We start from the raw sequence: 20893 nt of genomic DNA, 5'->3' as shown, positions 1-20893 counted from the left end.
CATAATTATTCTTCATCCTGACCAAAAAAAAAAAACACTCTAAATAGAAAGAATTTCATGATGGGGGGCGGAATTACAGCCTGCAGACACCCCAGTAATATGACACCTTTTCACTTGGTTTTATTTTTTCATATATTTATATATTTTGTTCAGATTTTTCATTCTTTCTTATTATGATTATATATAATTAATGATGTTCTTTATATTTAATTAAAATGTTTAAATAGTATCCTTTATTGGGTTATATAAGTATATATTAATAAATATTATTATATACTTATATCATTCATTTATGTATAACCGGAAGATAAATTAATATATTTTATTTACCGTGTAAGATATTTTTTTCTCTTGTTACTGAATGTATGCATAAAATTCATCTAATTGCCCGAGTGATGTTTAATTAATAATAATTTAGGTTCACAATAACTTCAAATTGGTATCACAGTGTAAAAAAAAACAAAAAAGTAGAAATAATTGTCGTTAAAAAGTTGACAGCAGGCGTCTTTGTCACATAAAATAACAATAAGACAAAACAAATCCATAATTATGCAATAATAAAATTTAATCAACTCTCAGGTGTGAAGACTTTAGTCATAACAATATCCCCCGTAGAAAGAGTTTGAGTCTCAACGTCTTTTTTTAATGTGATTTCTCTTAGGGGCGGCGGGGATGGTGAACGTGAGGAAGAAATGCCATTGGGGAAATAATGATAGTGATCTCTGTTAGAATGTAGAGAAGAGGAGGGGTCACCCCCTCCTCCTCCACTCTGACTAAAAAGCATGGCGCGGGATAGAATTCTTTCGAGTTTATCAATGCGTTCAACTCGATCCATAGAATCGTCAGCTAGGATGTCTTCGACCATATCCATTGCCTCTGTGATGGATTTTAATTCGACGGTAGGGGACTTGCAGTCTCGAGGAGAGAGGGAGGATTCGGGAGACTCTGCATTGTTTGACTCTACAGAGTCAAGGCTCATGAAATTTTCTTCATCGTCATCGTAGGGTGATCGAGATTCTCTGTAATTAATTAAAAGAAGAAATGATTAAAAAACACTTCTATAATAAACTAATTATTTATATAATTAATGGCAGGGCCCGTTGCGAGGCGGACAAAATAGGATGTCAGTCGGAAAGGCAAGATTCTCAAGTTTTTTGGAAATACAATAAGTCTCTATCATGCGTTGGAGTAGTGAGGAACGTGGGTTTGCCGTCGAAAATAAATACTGCCCCAAAAATGGTCTGTCATAAATCACACCAATACAAACTCAGGATCTAAATTACTTTAATTTACTAAAATATTATGTCAATCAGTTCATTGCTTCAATTTCTAATAAACAAAATACGATTTTTTCAATTTATTTTCCTATTTTGAAATTTGCAAAATTCTTTAGCATCATTATCTGTGGAGTTACGTATGTTCAAAAAGCTAAAATGAGTCCTGTCAAATTTAGTGTTATGCAATAACTCTACATTTGTATAATCAAATCGGGTATTCAACCCGGATTTATGCCGAAGACCCAACATTTTTAAGACCTTTGCAAAATTGTCAATAACTAATTAATAATCAACTAATCATTCACAAAAATTGAATAAGACATGTGACCAATTAAAATTTGTATATTTTTTAAATTATAAAATTACTATTCTTTGAAACTTCTCAATGAAAATTTATTTAAAGAGAAACAAAAAAAGTGAAAAAATCACAGGGTATTAAAATAAACTAAGTTTTGTTTCTGAACAATGGAGGACGTCAGTTATCTGAACTATGTAAAGTAAAAGTTTAAATGTGTAAACTATCATTAGGAAGCCAAAATAAAACTTATTTTATTACCTTTTGGATAAAGGAAATTATAAAAAACCTAAATATCGACACAGTCTAGAAAAAAGGATTCAAAAAGGTCATTAAACAATTATTTATCAAAAAGGTCTTATATTACAGGGTTGATCTTATCTAGTGGTACACTTAATTTAAATTTTAATAGATCGGAAATTTATTCGTAGATTGTCTTCAAACTCAGTTTTGTGACTCAAGATTCCATATGTAAAGTTTCGAATCAATTAAAAACAAAACAAACGAGAACGAGTAAAATACAGGAATAAAGTAGTTAAATTTTGAAGCTTCTCTCACACGGCATGTCCTCCATAGTCATATCCAATGAGCTCGGGTACAGCTTCAGTGAGCCATGTCTTCAGAACAAAAAATCCAGCCGGAACAATGCTTTTGGACGTTGTGGCCAGCACAGGCCCTCCCATTTTTGTGGAGAGTAAGGAGCAGCTCAATGCAAATGCTAATATCAATCTTCTTGATAAGTAAGTGCTACCTTGGCGGATTAAAGACTTTGTTTACAGTCATGACGAAGCTCCATGTCATTGCACCGCTAAGACCCAGGTCTTCCTGAGAGACAACTTTCAGGACTTTTCAACATGTGGCCGCCCCTCTCTCCAGACACAAACTCCTTGGACTACTCTATCTATACGCGTATAGAGGAGAGGGCGTGTGCTACTTCTCAGAAGAATTTCCAGTCTCTAGAGGCTTCCATCACGAAGGAGTGGACCAAGCTCGAGTCGGACTACATAGTCAGGGTCTGCAAGGGATTTCGGTCTCGTATTGAGGCAATTACTAGAGCTGCGGGCTCACATATTGAATATAATTAAAAGTTATGCAGAGCACGATTTTCAGATGATTTTGTTAAATACAACCTCTCGTTTCAATTTTACTATTAAAAATAATAAAATGTGTACCGCTACCCTCTACTTTTAGGGGAAATTAAAAAGGCCAAATCTTCATAAGTCAGCTCATATCAGAGTCACAAAATTTGAAAAATATATATTCTAAAGAACAATCCTAGGACCGGGTCTGTCTATAATAACTATTTAAGTCATTAATAATAATACCTTTGTTCAATTTTTTCCAATTTCTTAGCCACTTTGAGAGAGCCTTTTAGTTTCTCTTTATCCTCCTTTGTTAGATCCAAGTACCTATTAGTATGTATATATATTGGAAGATAAGTAACAAAACTTTTTTTGTATAAGATATAATCTTCTCACCTGAGTAATCGGATTTCTCTATTTGATAGAACAATATTTTTATTGTCGGATGTAGCAAATTTAAGTTTGAGATCCGAGACTTCATTCTCAATTTTCCGTTGTTTCTTTCGAATTTTGACATCGTCGGTATTGATATACAGCATGACTTGCTCTTCACATAATTCCGAAAATAATTGTCGATATTCAGATCGAATTGCTCTGAAAAAAATAAAAGTAAGGCAAATTAAAGCATTAACTAGGTATACGTAGTAAATACAATACAATTATATGACTCATTGTGTTCCTAAGTGAGTTAAAACTTGGGAAAAAAGTTGCGATATTTACATATACATACAATAAAAACTAACTTTGACCAAGTCCGAGTCTTATCAGGTCATTCAAAGCATGGTACAAACAAGGCCGTCCGAAGAATTATATATATATTTTTTATTTGTGAGTTGGAATTTTTTTTAAATAAAAATTCCTAAATAAAAAAAATTTGGAAAAAAAATTTAATTTCGCATATTACATTTTTCGGAACAAAAAATGAAAAATCCACTGCTTTTGACAAAAAATCAAATTTTTTTTTACAAAAATCCATAGATGTTCAAAAAAATACTCTAAAACGATATTTGAAAGATGGAGAGTAACAATGAGAGTTTGCTCGGGAGTTATAAGTGTAAGTCCTTCTTGGACTCTGAGTATATCGACTTAATTACCTACAGGGTGGACCACATAAATTGGGAAAACCTTTAAAGGCTTATAGCGAACGAACAAGATGAGGTAGAACCATAAATTATGAATCATTTGAAAGCTACATTTAACGAAATTCAATTATTTATAATGAGATCCGCCTTCTTTGATAACCTCGGCCACACAGCGCCAGAAAATTTGGCATACTCGGGCGACCTCGTGCGGATCCATTTTTGATATTTTAATAGTTCTGCTTTTGAACTTTTAATTGACTGAAATGGCAGGATGGAATGGAGTAGCACAGGGAAAAAATTACACCTTCCAACAACGCCAAAAAATTCCAGGATGTCTTGTCCAGAAAATATCCCAAACCACACGGCCTGGACCCAAATATCGGTTCAGATCAGTCTTACAAAAAAATTATTTAAGACCGACCAGGGTACATTGGACCAAGTATCAACACTACTAGTATATGTTCATACAACCATATTTTGACGAAATTTTTTTGTTCATGCCATGACTGATAGGAAGAGTTATGTTGTGGTTATTTATGACCAAAAAGTGCAATTCAAATAGGTCTTAATTACCTATGTTGGTATCTGACTACTACAAATTTTATAATTAGAACACTTCCTAGGCTTTTATCTATGCAGGCAAAAGAATACATTATGAATCTCAAATTATAATTAGGGTTTTAAATCGTTGGCATTTTCAGTATGTAAAAATAAAATAAAACGAAAATCAATATGATAACCCTGCCAATTTGAAGGAGAGCAGTTTACCAGTCCTGATTTTTATTAGGCCAGCTGTGAGATGAAGGAAATAAACACAAATCGAACTCCCTATCAGCAAGGTCATAGTCAAGAATCAACGAGTGGTCCATTAAAATCTGAACCCTTGGAATTTTAAACTTCAACAAGATATTATTTATTAATTAACGATAGAATTTCAACAAAATTAATGATATAAGTAGATGGATGTCTGAGCTCTCTTAATGATTAATGTAGCCATCCCTAGCGGCAATAATAACTTCCAGGCGGCGGCAAAAGGCCTTGCATCCACTACGGATGCAGTCCTCTGACGTGGCGTCCGAGTCCTGGCGGACAGTGGCTTTGAAGACCTCGATATTTGCATGAGAGAAACTGCAGGCCTTCCCCTCCCTCGACAGGCACCCAGAAGGTGCATGTCGAGGGACTTGGAATCAGGGCTGTAGGGGGGCCAAATGTTTGGGCCAGAAGTGAATGTTGTTGGCCAAACATTCCTGTACCTTTTTGAAGTTTGTGCAGGCAGCCCATCCTACTCGAAAACCATATTTTCTTCAGGATAGTTTGCCAATTCCACGGCAAAAGGTTCTTTTCCAAGCCAGTCACATAGTTAGACTCTGTGATACCACACCAAAGGGACTACCTTGCCGTCAGAGGCTACAAAGCCCAAGATATGGCAAAGGCATGGTGGTTTATGGTACTAAGTGACCTCATTGATTTATCAATACCCCCAAAGCTTACTTACCTGTGACTATGCCTGTTCCTCACGGGGTAGACGATCCAGATCTTCTTGTCGTTGAACATGACGCCCTGTTTGGCTTTGCCCTTCTTGAAGTCATTCAGAAGAGTCTTACAACGGAGGATATGGGTTTCTTTCATTACTGGTGTCAAAAATGGACTCTCCAACCTTACAAAGATCTTTCCACCCATTATTCGATAGCTCTTTGGACAGTCTTGTGTAAAATTAAGAGATCTCTTGTATGGGCCCTCATGGATTTGAGGGGATTGGACTGGGCGTTTTTCTAAAATCCCTCGGAGTACAGTTTGGTATTTTTGAAAAAGCCTTTCTTCCTCTGCAACGTTTCAGACTTACTGACGGCGTATACGGTGGTCCTGAAGACACAAAACTACTTGGAGTGCGCGAATGGAAATTCGTCGATCACGTTCAAGCGACATTGTTTTCTCGATTTATACGTAAGCTGGAGAGCTCAAATTTTTTTTTGTTTTGTAAGTAATTGTTTATGCTTTAATATATCGGGATATTAACTAATTTCAGTCACTCAACCTTTTTTATTCATTAAATTAGTAAGTGTTCACATTTCACAGTACTTCTTTATGGATCATTAATTCTCATCTGAGTCCAACATGGACTTAAACTACTCGCCGTTACCCTCCGCCATTCATGATCATAAACTCGTGGTTATAAATCATATTTATACCTAGGAGTGTAAATCTTAAGAATTTTTTGGGTGCGAGTTTTCGTTGGTGTTGGCAACCTTTGTTTTATAAAGCTGTTATCATTAATATTTCTATTCTTGATGAGATCTCATCTACAGGGTGAAGACTCAAAAACTAGTAGCATCTTCGAGGCTGTCTAGCGTCAGTTCTATAAGTCTGAAAGTACTTGGCGCCATTCGAAATAGCTGACAAAAACTACAATTGGATGCTTGTTCTGTTTTTGTGCGATCAAAAGTGTTCACAATCAAAATGGGAGAGGGTGTGCGATCTCCTCCTCGCACAAGTTGCAGAATGGACGTTATCAATTCCCGCCTTTATTATTCAATATTAATATAATATTAGATGCTGATAGTCGATAGAGAACTGAATTAAATGCCTAAAATAACGTCGTCTTCTGTCTCGATTTCTGGAAATGGAGGCACATGAATTTGGAAATACTTACTAGACGAGAAACAGATGGCTTGTCGGATTTATCGATATAAATGTGCCTTTAAGTTCCCTGTCTAGAATTACACGCCACTCATTATCCTCATCTCATATCAAAAGCATGGATATTCATCTTTAAAATCAAGTTAACGATGAATACTTCAAGTAAGACTTCAACTTTTTGATCTCACAAAGATGCTTATTACATGGAATATACCCTTATCCATTGTTTATCATCCTACGTTCAAAAAAATTATGGAGAAATACACGGGTAAACCCTTCCCTTCCCGTGGAACCATCATTAAATTAATGGAGGATGTTGGTAATGATGGCATCTCCAAAATCAAAGAAAACGTCGAAGGGAAGGATATTTATTATCTAACAGTAAGTATTCATTTTTTTCATGAAGTATGATCATTAGGTTTTCCTATATTACACAGTCAATAAATATTATTTTTTGTCACTTAAGGATTAACTATGGTTTATAAGCTCCAAGAACTTGTTTTCATAAAACTCATAAAAGGCAAAAACAACTACTTAAATGGTCACAACAACGGGGGTAGTTGCATTGTGTGTATCCTTTATGATAATAGTATTTAATAAAAGCGGTAGAGATATATCTATCCTGTGCACAATTGTATTTAGCAACTTCCACATGAAGAAAAAGGGAAAAATGTTTTTGATTCAACTCCAAGTCTGGCTTGTGTTTTGCAACCTAAAATTATGACATATTAACTGAATTCCAATGTCAGAACAAGAAAATACTATTTGGATCAATCTATTATTTCAATATTCTGTATTTATAATTCATTGTTATTATTAGTTATATGATTACAATTGTTTAATTTCGTATATTTAACATAAATGTATGATGGTTTATTTTTTAGTATGTAGATTATTATACTTAGTTGAAGCCTTCTTTTTAAACTTGGAACTTCAAATATATATTTCGAGATACTCTACTTTGTCGTTTTATTAGTTATTATTCTGAGAATATGGTTCATAATCAATTACAATTTCATGGAGTGTGACATTTTCAAATCTACTGTTACGGATAAAAAACGTCTAAGTCAATTATCCGTAGTATATCTTTATTAAACATTTTGCTAATAAATACTTTTGTTATACCCTCAAAAATCATAATAAAGCAGGCAGTATTTTAAACAACGATAGCATCACCCTCCCCCTCCTTGCACGCGTTTACCTTAACTGGATTATCAACTTTAGCTATAAGTATCAGGAGTGTCCGCAGGAGCGGGCTGGAGTGGCTGTAGTCCCCTAAATTAAGGAATGTTAAAAAAATTATTGCTACATAAGGAAAAAAAATATATGAGAAACAAGGGACAGATTTTTTTCCATGATTCTAAAATGGAAAGTCATTCTATAAAATAGTGCTGTGAAGTAAAAATTTATTTTTTTTCCAAAAAATTCGAAAACCAATTTTGCTGAAATTCTATTGTTAATTAATAAATTATATCTTGTTGAAGTTTAAAATTCAGTGTTTAGATTTTAATAAACCACTCGGTACACTAGGTTTAATTATTGAATGAGATGTTTTTGTGACAAGAGTAAGGGCTATTGAGCCCAGATTGGTTTTTTGAATTAAATTTTTGTAAAAAAATTTGAAAAAGTAACAGCTGTTCAAAAAAAAAGTTATTTTTTAAAGAAAAGTTCAAATATTTAAATTTTTGTAAAAAAATTTAAAAAATCCATAGCTATTCACTGAGAATTAATTTTTTTGGAAGATAATTTGAAGAATAAATATAGGCATTCACAAAATAATTGATAAGTCTACAGCTGTGAATTTTTTTTTTTTTTTTGTAAAAAAATATTCAAATATTAAATTATTAGTAAAAAAATTCAAAAATGAAATGACACAAAAAATTTATAGTTAAAACCAAAAATTCCTTTTTTGGGGGGGGGGAGCTACAGCCCAGCTCTGTGGACACCCCTACAGTTATATATTATCTCCTCAAGAGTGAAATAGCAATAAATAAAAACCACAGTTAAGATTGCCCTCTACACAATAAATTCGCAAGCTAAATAATACTTATATTATTATTTATTAATGACGGAGATGCAGCCTACAGGATTCAAACTAAAGGGAGCTTTCTCCTGCCCTTCTATTCATTCTTCCTTCAAACAAATTATCATTCAATGCAGCTGACTAACTAAGAAAGAGAGAGGGAGAGCAAAGTTCAAGACGGAATTCATTAATTATAATATTTAATGATTTTATAAATATTTAAAAAGATTAAAAGGGACAGGGGACTCACACCTGCTCTCCCCTCTAATGATATTCATCAGAGAGGAGAGTCCTTTTTCAAATCATAATTATCCATATAATATACAGATGTGACAAGGTAATTCATAATTGTATAATACATATACGAGTATATATATTTGACATTTAGAGTTGTTCGTATTTCCGTGAGACAAAAAGATTCGTTTTTTATTTTATGTTTTAAAGGCAATCCTGGAATAGGTGTATGTTACACATATGTGGTTAGTTAACATGAACGCAATCTTGAATATGAATCAAGATATTGTAAATTACATAATTATTTTTTTTAACATCATATATACCAAGGTTAATAGAAATACAAGGTTAGACCATCATGCAATTGGGCTTGCTAAAATTTTCAATTTGATGTATCGTAGCGACTCCTGGGGAAGACAAACAGATTTTGACAAAACACGCAACTAATCATTGTCCATGAAGCAATATTGCTAAAATGTTCAATTTGATGTATCCTTCCGACTGCTCGGGGAAAAAGACAGATTTTGACAAAAACGCAACCATTCATACACTATGACGTCAATATTAAAAAGCGTGGTGGAAGTTAAACATCAGCCGTAGACGCATTATGGTATAACCTTGTATTCATATTAATCTTGATAAATACATTAAAGCAAAAATGAGGGTACACGTACCCCTTAGGGTAATTGGAGGCACTAGAGTTTTCAAAAATAGCATCAATTCAATAGTCTTCCTGCCAGAGGATCTGACTCTCCCACCATCTATTTTATAAAAAAATATAATAATGAGTATGACTACAGTTGAAAATCGTGTGAATTTTGGGTATGATACAAAAATAAACTGAAAATGAACATGGTTGTTACCATGATAATTTGAAGAATGTTTTGGAGGAGTGCAGCTTAGCTTTCAAAACATCTACTAAAGGCAGCTGTGACAATCGAGAATGAAATGAGGACGTACATTCTCCATATTTTATGAGCACACTATCATGTAGTCACTCAATACTTTGATTTTCTCTCTTTCAAGAATCAAAGAATAATAGTAACCCCTTGACATATTTTTTTAATATGACATGATGGGCCAGAGAGTACTTTAATCTCTAGAGCTCTACCTGGATGAGCTTAAGCTACACATGCGTGTTGTTAGAAAATGAGTCCTCAAATCATATTTTTTTCTTTGATCAAGTATCTACGCAGTCCTAAAATGCTCAAAAATGACATTACGGAAAGTGTGCATACATACACACAAACTTTGCTTTATTTTTATAGATTTTCTCCCCTATTCTGATTTAAGCAAGACATTCAACTTCATATGACTATATTGTAGATCAATTTTCACAATTAAAACACAACTAAAGTTATTAACAATTAATGTATACAGGGTGAGAAATCAAAAATTAGAACCTCTTCGAGACCGTCTAGTCTCAGTTCTAAAAGTCTGACAATTTTGAACTTGACGCCATTCGAAAGAACTGACAAAAAGCTACAATTTAAAGTTGATTTTGTTTTTGTGCAATCAAAAATATTCGAACAGAAGCAAAACGGTAGAGGGTGTACGATCTCCTCCGTGTACAAGTCGATTCCAAGGAATTCTATGAACAGAAGAAATGATAGCATCTTGACTTAATCAAGAGCTCAGGCCTAGGGAACCTTCAGGAGCAAAAATCCAGATCAGGTCATGTTCCTTGGTGGCGCAGCGTCCAACGGTACCAAGATGCCTCTCTACTTCTTCAACCCCAACGAGAAAGTCAATACGGACGTTAACTACAAGGTTCTCAGGTACCATTTCTTGACCCGGTTGAAGAGCACTTACCCCAGGTACAACTATGTGTTTATCCAAGAAGGTTCAGCATTTCTGCAGGGAGAACATGACTGCCTTCTATCCTTTGTCCTCACTGTACTTCTGTTAGTACCTGTACTGAAGCCAGCATTCAGAATGGAGAGACACATAATGAATACAATTGTAGAAAATTGTCTAATTACCAACTTTTGCTACAAAAGTTTACCATGAAAAAACATTTCAACTTTTTTCCCCAAAATTTAATTTTTTGATTTTTTTTTTTTAAATATAACTTTTTTAGAATAGCTTTGAATTTTTTTTCCGAAACATTTAATGTTTTTTAATCTGTGTTTTTTGATTTTTCTCACCTAAAAATTTAACATTTGAACTTTTTTCCCCAAAAATTTAATATTCAGAATTTTTTTTTGAAAAAATATAATTTTTTGAGAATAGCATAGAATTTTTTCCCCCAAAAATTTAATATTCGGATTTTTTTTTTTTTTTAAATGTAATTTTTTTTTAATCACTAAATTTTTGAATTTTTTTTGGAAACTTTAACGTTATAAATCTTTTTTGAAAAAAAAAAAAAAAAAAAATTCTGAATAGCTTTGGATCTTTGATTTTTTTCCAAAATTTTTTAACTATTTCCCCCAAAAAAAAAAAAAATAATAATAATCCTGCAGCCCCCCCCCCTGCATAAATCAGGAGTACCAAAATATTAATTCAAATTTCTCTATAAAAAATAACGGAAGACCGAACCGAGTTGGACCGACTCTCAACAACACTAGTCGATTTCTTAGAGATGGAATATCAAATATTTTCATTTTTGTGGCTAAACAAAACACAAATAACTGTAAAAAAACTGTTCCATTGATATAATATACACTATTTATATACAATATGTATCAACCAAGATGAGTCATGTCTTGCTACGCGTCAATACCAAAACACTCTCCAAGATTGCGTACCTTATATTCAACAATAAGAGGAAGAGAAGATCTATTCATGTGTATTTAATAATTTTGATATTTTCATAAGATTCTGTATCAATCTTTTCTTTTACTAATAATTATATTACAATATATATGTGGCACGTAAACATACAAACAATCTTGAACAAAAATAAAGGAATGGAGAAAATCCCGATTATTTCTTATTAATTCATAGCCCAATATTTCATAGAGATATTTGGGCAAATTATAGCCTTTGTATTTAAATCTGTGGGATGAATTGAGATAACCAAGAATTATAGCCATAGTTAAAAACCTTTATTATATTTCTATGGCTTAAATTAGTCCAGATGTGCGTCCTTTCAACACTAAAATATTTTAATTTCTCATTATTTTATCGTGAGGATCAATTTTGACTACTTTAAGTGGTTCATTTGCTACACACCAAAGGGGTGAATAGATGAGGAGAGCAATCCCAACTAACTTATATTAGAGTCAATCATAGGGTTATTATTCAATTTTGTGGGATGAGTGAAGATACCCACGAAAGTGAACTATAGTTTTGAACCTTTATTTGATTTAAGACAATATATTAGCCTCGATATGGCCCTTTTCAACATGAAATATGTCAATATCTCCTTCTTTATTTGTGATGATTAATAATTCTGCCTACTTTTTATGTGCATTTGCGACACACCCAAAGAGTAAGTAAGAAGTATTTGCTGATAGAAATTGACAATAATTATTCTTTGAATAATACAAATATAATCCACACTCCATTTTGAGAAAAATCATTCTATCTTGCTTTTGCGTTGATTGACAACATTTTTTTATTCTTCAAGAAAATATCATCCTCAATTTCTACCAACAAATTATTAAAATATTATTGAAATAATTAAAAATTGATATATTATATTTTAAAGGAGTCATATCGGTGAAGTCTCCTCACAAATCAAATAAATTTAAACTATAGTTAAGATATTTGGGTATCTCCACTCATCCCTGAAATTTGTAATACTAAGTATATAAAGGGTATGCAAGCTATCAATCTCGCGAATATGATTTGATTTCAAACACAATTTTCTCTCCAACCAGTAATCAAATTAAAAAAATAAAAACAGATTATGAAAGCTGGATTGATTCAAATCTGTTTTATTCAATAACAGCACCTCCACCCTCAATTACAGTCTCTATAAGAAGCTGAAAGCACGAGCAAGCCTTTGCCACTTGGTCCCTTGACAAATCTTGGAATTCTTTTTTGATCTGACTGATAAGTTCGTCTTTGGTGTTGTAGGGAGTTTGGTTAGGGAACTGAGTCCTTTAGAGGCCTCAAATTCCCTCTTCACCAAGTACCAGAGTTCGAGGAATTACAATTTTGTCACTCCCGGTGCGGATTCCAAGTAGGAATCCGTGTCCTTTCCAAATATTTAGAACATTTAACTCGTCCATTGATTCCATTTTTTTTTCAACTGGTGCAGGTTTGAGCTAGCTATCTAACAACCAAAAATCAGTTCCCTTAGTGCCTGCGTTTGACCTAATATAGCACACCAAAATGGCGGCATAGATATCTTGTACACCCTGTAATTGACTGAAATATCTTAATGGCATATTGAGTTTTATTTGAATTGGTCGTTTAAACAAAATTTAAGTGAATAATCCTTCTTGATAGAAATTGACAATAACACTATTCGTATACGAATACAAATGTATTCCAGACTCTTTTTATATAAAAATAATTCTAGCTTGCTGGTGTGTTGACATGTATATACATACGAATTTAATTAATTGCTATTGTTTTTCTTTTCTTTTATTTTTTTACTATGTAAAAAAAACTTTAATTAGAATTTTAGCAGACATAAATCAATCAAGAAAAAAGAAAGAAAAAATGTAGACCCCCCTGATGCCTGCATCTTACAATTTAAATGTGCACAAAAAAATGTATTTTTAACCCTTTACACCACCCTGTATTAAATTTTAAATAATTTTTTTTTTTTAAATTATTGCAACATGAATATTAGGGTGTGTATAGTTAATATTGTACTTTTTCCCCCGTTTTTTTGACAGTCTGGAAAAATTTACATCTATAAAAGTAAAAATTGTCAGTCGGTGCCCCAAATATGATAAAAAGTCCCACCAATAAAAACTATTGTAATGTGTTTTAGTGGCATAATTGGTACACTCATAAACGTATATGATTGATTACAACTACTAAGCGTACCGGGAATTTTTTCTATCCAGTAGAATGAACCGGATGTGAAGGAGAACTGAAATGCACCGTCAAAGTTATTGTTTTGACTGAAGAGTGGTGCGCTTTTTCTGATGCAACAACACTAACTTAAAACGTAAACATAACCTTTTCTCTCTATCAGCAGCCTCGTTATGTTTCTAATATCTACTTCTTTATTTATTCTTGATATATGTATTTTTTATAGTGTGACAAATTAGTCACATTCGGGAGTAAAGGGATAAGTCGTTTCACAATTGGCAACAGAGCTGACCTGAGGTCACTGCGTTAGCACTGGGCCCCACACTTCCAATAAGCATCGTACTTGATTGAAAAAATAAATTTCAGTTTATTTTCTCTTCAAAAAAAGTCATTAAATGAAATATAGAACATTATTCATTAAAAAAAGGCTTGGCCTTTCCCAAAAGAAAGGTCATTCTACAAATAAAATAAAACAAATTCCTTTCTACTAAAAAAAAAGTTCTTCTGTAAATATTATTAAAGAGAAAGGGGTCCTGTTTTATGTTTGAAAAAACACTCTAAAACAGTCTCAATTCTTAATTTTATTAGGATTGTAAATCCTAAGCATTTATTAGCGAGTGAGTTTTGTTGTTACCAACTTTAAACAGTGCCTTTTTATATATAGTAGGTAAACATTTCTTCATCAGACTAAGCCTTACAGACATGAATATTCATAAATCCAATTTAAAAAACATTAGCATCTCAACAACAAAATATGCATAAAATAATAGTTGATGATACGTCGACAGCTAAGCCTCTCAAAGACTCTGAGAATTCTCATTCTGAGAATTTTCAAAATTAGTTATTTTCAAAAAATAAGAAAAAATATGGAAAACAAATTCAAAAATCCACAGATGTTCACAAAAAATTAAATTTTTGGAAAAAAATTCAAAAATTAAATTTTTTGGGGAAAAAAAATTCAAAAATATCAGCTTTTCAAAAGAAATTAAATTTATTTGAGAAAAATTTCTAAAATCCATAGTTATTCTGAAAAAATAACAAAAAATATGGAAAACAAATTCAAAAATCCAGATGTTAACAAAAAATTAAATTTTTTTGGAAAAAAATTTTAAAAAAAATTCAAAAATTAAATTTTTGGGGAAAAAAAAATTCAAAAATATCAGCTTTTCAAAAGAAATTAAATTTATTTGAGAAAAATTTCTAAAATCCATAGTTATTCTGAAAAAATAACAAAAAATATGGAAAACAAATTCAAAAATCCACAGATGTTCACAAAAAAATAAATTTTTGAAAAAAAGATTCAAAAATCACAGCTATTCACAAAAAAATTAAATTAATCTGAAGAAAATTTCAAAAATCCATAATTGTTCTCAAAAAATAAAAACTTAATGGAAAACAAATTTAAAAATCCACAACTGTTGAGAAAAAACTTATTTCATTCATTTAAAAAATCCACAGTCATTCACAAGAAATTAAATTTATTTGAAAAATCCATAGCTATTCTCAAAAAATAAAAACTTAATGGAAAAAAAATTCAAAAATTTGGAAAAAAATTTGGAAAAAAATTAATTATTCAGAATTTTTTTGGAAAAATGGTTATAAAACCCCTGACTCAACAATAGCCAGCAAAGCAAGATGAATATTATTTCGATTCATAATTATTTTCTCTTCGTCTTAGCATTAAATTCAATCCATGAAGAACGAATAATATTTATGTAAGGAATAATAAATCATTAAAAACGGAATTAATTTAATACAACACAAAATAGTTTGTGGTTAAATAAGAAGACACATATTGATATTACGAATAAATTATAATATCTATGTGTACTGTACATACTTTATGATTTTCACCACTTGGTGTCTTGATATGTAATTTTCATTAAATTATGGTTTATTTATATATTATAAATATACTTATTACTAAATGAACAAAGGATGGATGAATTGATTTTTTGAATATATGAGTATATTAAAATATTAGCAAAAATACTTTAAATAAATAAATTTATTGTTAAATAGGAAAAAAATATATATATTTGTATGTTGCTATTTATTTATCTATATGTTCCGTTAACACAAAATCGAGATAGAATGATTTTTCTCAAACTGAGTGTGGATTACATTTGTATTATTCGACGAATAATTATCGTCAATTTCTATCAGCAAATACTTCTTACTAACTCTTTGGGTGTGTCGCAAATTGTACATAAAAGTAGCCAAAATTAATCATCACAAATAAAGAAGGAGATATTGACATATTTCATGTTGAAAAAGCCCATATCGAGGCTAATATAGTGTCTTAAATAGAATAAAGGGCCTAAACTATAGTTCACTTTCATGGGTATCTTCACTTATCCCACAAAATTGAATAATAGGCCTATAATTAACTTAAATATATTTTGGGCTGTATGTACTTATATATTAAGTAAAAAAGGCATAAACTAGGATTTTCTGAGTTTCTTGATTTGTGTTCAAGATTGTTTTTATATTGACGCAACACATTACATGTATGACTTTATAAAGGTATATTAATCATATCTCAACGCATGGTAGTGAATATCAACATTTGAAATTTGCAGAAGCAAATATGCATAAAAATACAGTTAATTATCTAAAAATGCCGTACTTAAGTTCTTGCTGATTAACAAAATTGAATAACTATCTTATTGGTGTTTTAGGCAAGAGAAGGCCTAGTTTGTGCTAGACGCAAGTTGCACTCTTTTTTACGTGTTGTGCACTATTAGTGCTTAAAGTAGCTAAATTCGAACGACGGAGCTCAATGGAGAACGCGATTGGTACAAATTATTCTCTTGAACGCTTTGTGCGTAGGTTTGCGCCCCAGTCGTTCCTAGAGAAGGAAATAAACTTCATTTATATGGACTTAAAAGAAGAATGCCTAGCATAGATGGAACAATTGTAATACTATAATATTTACTTATACTTAATGAGGGCAACTCCATCTGACAAATTAAAGGAACATTAAAAATAAATTAAACGGTACAATTAAACAATGATAAATTGATATATTTTATTTAAAAGGGGCCCTTAGGGACCAATTTAAGCCCCATAAATCAAATACAGGTTCTAAACTATAGCTAACATTATTGGGTATCTTAATTTATCCCACAAAATTAAATAAAAACCCTATAATTGACTCAAATATGTCTATGAAATATTGGGTATAAATTAGGTAGAAAATAAATTAAGGATTGTCTTCTTTTTGTTTATTTGTGTTCAAGATTGTTTTTATCTTGACAAGCCACAAACATAAGATCAGGTTCAGAGAAAGAGAGAAAAAGTCACAAATATAGTAACAGGTATAAAAATGGAAATAACAGGAATGAAAGTAATATTTCTAAAAATAAAATAAAAAATATAATGGAATACAAGTTCAAAGATATACCTTAAAGGCAATATTTTATTGTTTATTAACTGAGTGATTGATTCTCAACTATCTTTCCTAGCGTAAAAGCAGTATTATTCATTTATTAAAGAAAGTGAATTTATTTGAATGGAAATCAAGAGCATTTACAAATTATAATGGACTCAGAGCAGGAGTTTGAAGTGCCGGATAATAATGCACATAGATTAATATTTACAGATTTTTGTTAAAATCTAATAAAACTGATGCGATCATAATCTACAATCAATAACTCTATTCATCCGTAACATATTTTTTAAGCCTGCAGGAAAAATATATATTCGCTAAGCACACAATCCTTATACATTGAAAAAGGATGTGTGTGATCAACAAAGATTCTCACTTATATGCAAATACACTATTTCACACAATAATAAATAGATTAATAGTCATAATTGGTCATTGTTACATTTGAGAGATAAATAAGGCTCTAGCGCCCTTCCTCTCATAATTATCGTTTTTATAAAAATATTATGCCTAGAGCAAGGCCAGTGCCACAATTTGTGAAAAGCCAAGGGTACATTCTTTTCATAAATAACCGTTCATCTTACCCGTTCATTTCATCGTAGATTTTAGGAACCAAGGAGAGAACATCCGCTGCAGCATAGGCAATCATATCTTTTGAAAGAGGTCGACGCGCCCAATATTTCTGATCCCTTCGATATACATTTTTTATCTGATCTTTGAGAGAATTAATTCTACACCCGTACATTTCACATAGATTATTTAATGATACATTTTTCACTTTATAAACGGGTTTCCCCGTTTCTTGAAATTGGAGAACGGCATACGCGGCCTGTAAGAAGATAATAAACAGGAGATAATTTAATGAAACATTCTAAAGTAATCATCTTAACTATATTTCCGTATATATTAAAGAGTTTTCTCTTAATATACGCATTAGGAATAGAGGCAGATGACGTTTCTTTGATACATTCATGTAGAATGTAAATGGCTATTTTTAAATGTTTTTACACGATGACTAGTTACTAAGAATTCAAATAGATCCTTCTTACCTGAGTATCAAACACATTTTTCAAGTGCACTCCGTGTTGAAATAACAAAACAGCTGAGTCGTTCCGACAATCATGGACAACCTAGTTTGTATGATACAATTATTAACCGTCTTTCTTATTAACTTTCCAAAAAAATAAACAAGACAGGGGATATAAAATAAGCACCTAATAATCATAATATTGATTTAACACATAGACGAGAGAAAATTAGGTCATTTGAGCTGAAGAAGTGAAGTAGCAACAACAAAAAATATAATTAATTAGGTATACCTTGACTATGGACTCATGCTCAAGCAGGTATTTGAGCTTCCCATCAAACATGATATTAGGACATGTTTGCAGATCTAGAATAAACACTTCTCCATTGTAGTTACTTAATTGCACCATAGTTAATTGCCCCTTAGGACCTAAATTGACTCCCTCTCCATCGAATCCCACGGGTTTACCCAAGGAAATGAAATTGTCGACGAGTTGAGCAGATTCTCGAACAGACACAACCACTTTACACTTTTGAATGGATTCATATTTTAAACTCTCTCTTCCGTCATAATCGTTGAGGCCATTGGAGACACTATGGCTATAGCCCTTGTCCTTCTCAGTATTTTCCGCAATCATTTTCATGACAACCTTATTAATCCGTTGCTTAAGGGTTTGGTTGTTATTAAGGTTGTTATGATAATTGACAGAGTTGTTACTTGGTGGCGGAGTGGATAAGGAAGAGGACTCTGGTATAGGTGTTTTCATAATGGAAATGGGAGAAGGCTTGGGAGAGACACTATGGACGGCATGAGGACTCACATGGAAATTGTGGGGATAGATTTTGAGAAAGGTGATAAAGTCTTGTTCAGTTCGGAAGAGTGTGGACCATTTCTCTTTTGGGAAATGGTCCCTAAAGAGGGAAAAGAGGTCTTCTATGGGAATGGGTGAGTTTTCCTCCACTTTTTCCTTGAGGAAATGAATAAACTGATTTGTAGCACACTGATCAATTTTAACTTCCGACTCTTCCGAATATCGAGACGTGATGTTTCCTTCATACTCCTTGAGATAAATGACCTCATCTTTGACAACAAACTCCTCTGGATATTTAGAGAGAAAGTCTTTAAATTCCTTAACATGCTGACCCGAGATATGCCTCACTTCGGGTGGCGCCTGAGAGCGATGTCCTAGCAGACTTTTAATAGGAACTTCCGTTCCTACACCGTACTGCCTGAGTTTATGTTTAAAGTAATTAATTGCTTCTTGGGCGTAGTCCCTGGAAGGCTCACTATGCTTATCCGAAACAGTAGCTTGAGTTATTGTCACTGAGTCTCCTTCTAGAGAGAAAAGCGATGGATACTGCGATAGGAATTTTCTAAGGCCGGATTGGGACCCACCGGCAATTTGGCGCATTTCTTTACTGAATCCCTTTGTGCCAAATTGACAGCTCAGATCATGGAGACTCCTTGGTTTTTTCTCAAAGAGCTTTTCGAGGAAGAACATGAGGGTTAGGTTGCGGTAGTATTCATAGTCGACGGAGTCCATGGTGGAACCCGCGAGTTGGAAAGAGGAGGGACGGGAACTAAGGTATGCAATTGGAATGAAGGAGTGAACTGAAGAAGAAGAAAAAAAAAAGTGAAAAAGAGAGCGGACCTGTGCTAGAATACCAACAGAAGGGGGGAGGGAGAGCGAGTAAATGAACGAGCGAGAAAAATAAAAAAAACAGAGCTACTACTCCAAAGGAAGACAGGCGGAGGAGAAGGAGCGAGGGAGCAGGAACATTGGAGTAAGTGAGCAACTCACTTACTCTTCATGAGGGAGAAGAAAAAGGAAAAAAAAGGAGGGCGAGAGTTAGTTCATACCAAGTACATACTGACAAAACTTGCAATTTTCAATTCATACCGGATGTGTCATTGAAAACTACACATTTTGAATGATGAACTTTAGTCAGTTAGATTTCGGAAAATAGGAAAGCTACTTTAACTGAATTTTGGGTCAGTTTTTGGCTCATGTGTCGTACCCATTTCAAATCTTCAACGTAGCCTCCATCGACTTTGATAATGGCATGCTGGGGGAAGGCGTGGTAAAACATTTTTTTTGTTTTTTACCATAATTTTTTTCGGGAAGAGGAAAAAATTTGACGAGAAAATAGGGGTAAAAATTCAGAGGAAAAGTTATAACTTTTGAAAAAAAAATTCCGAAAATCCAAAAATCCCCCTCCAAAATATAATCTTGCGGATCCCTCCTGATGCGCCACTGGTAGCTCTGACATGAAGTAATAAAGTAATTGGGACTCATGGAGTTCCAATACTCCTCAGCTGAAGCCTTGAAAACTTCGAGACTCGGTGCTTTGACAAGCAGTCAGAAGTAAAAGTCGAGTGCGTTGGCATATTGCGGGTATGGTGGCTAGAATGGATTGTTGGTCTTCAAAAAGGACTGTGTAACCTTTGTTGGTTGTGCCAGCTTTTTGTTGAAGCTAGTATATATGCCAATACCGTGATTCTTGACATTGTAAACAGTCTGCCTGTTTGACTAAGTCAAGTTTCCGATACCTTTTAGGGGAGTTTGTATGATTTTATTTTGGAAGTGGCTTGGTTTTACAATTTTTTGGAAAAAACTTGAAAAATTAACTTTTTTCTGAAAAACAAATTGAAAAAGTTTCAAATATTAATTTTTCGGAGAAAAATTTCAGAAATCCATAGGTATTCACAAAAAAAATACAATTTCTATGAAAAAAATATGTTAAAATTAAATTCAAATATTAAATTTTCAAGTAAAAATAAAAATTCCTTAATTTGGGGGAATAGGGTGCAATACACAGAGTTTGTCAGCTGGTGGTAGTGTTGTGTCAGTCCTTGCTAATTTAGTCCAGTCTTAGGACAGGTTCTATCAGTCCTTGGGTCCGGCCCGTG

The 20893-nt window shown here is 32.7% G+C and overlaps 1 protein-coding gene across 1 annotated transcript; it reads right to left on the bottom strand.

Annotated features, from left to right (window-relative positions):
• Positions 1 to 384: 384 nt before the first annotated feature.
• egl (Egl_like_exo domain-containing protein) lies at positions 385 to 19903 on the bottom strand. The gene is made up of 6 exons (XM_040718420.2): positions 18276 to 19903; positions 18006 to 18086; positions 17541 to 17785; positions 3051 to 3248; positions 2898 to 2981; positions 385 to 1019 (listed from the first exon to the last, which is right to left on the bottom strand). The coding sequence occupies exons 1-6, from the start codon at positions 19524 to 19526 to the stop codon at positions 569 to 571; spliced, it is 2310 nt and encodes a 769-aa protein (XP_040574354.1). The 5' UTR covers positions 19527 to 19903; the 3' UTR covers positions 385 to 568.
• Between the last annotated feature and the right edge of the window lie 990 nt (positions 19904 to 20893).

Source organism: Lepeophtheirus salmonis, chromosome 8, assembly GCF_016086655.4.
Source record: "Lepeophtheirus salmonis chromosome 8, UVic_Lsal_1.4, whole genome shotgun sequence".
In the NCBI taxonomy this organism is placed as follows: Eukaryota; Metazoa; Arthropoda; class Copepoda; order Siphonostomatoida; family Caligidae; genus Lepeophtheirus; species Lepeophtheirus salmonis.
The sequence above is the reverse complement of the archived record's forward strand: the minus strand, read 5'-3'. Positions and strand labels throughout refer to the sequence as shown.

What these genes read in the sequence shown, in the direction of transcription:
- egl (XM_040718420.2), bottom strand. Translation starts at nt 19,526, where the DNA reads ATGGACTCCGTCGACTATGAATACTACCGCAACCTAACCCTCATGTTC. An exon ending in AAAATGTGTTTGATACTCAG is followed by an intron (nt 17,786 to 18,005) that starts GTAAGAAGGATC and finishes ATCTTCTTACAG; the next exon opens with GCCGCGTATGCCGTTCTCCA. An exon ending in TTGGAAAAAATTGAACAAAG is followed by an intron (nt 1,020 to 2,897) that starts GTATTATTATTA and finishes AATTAATTACAG; the next exon opens with AGAATCTCGATCACCCTACG.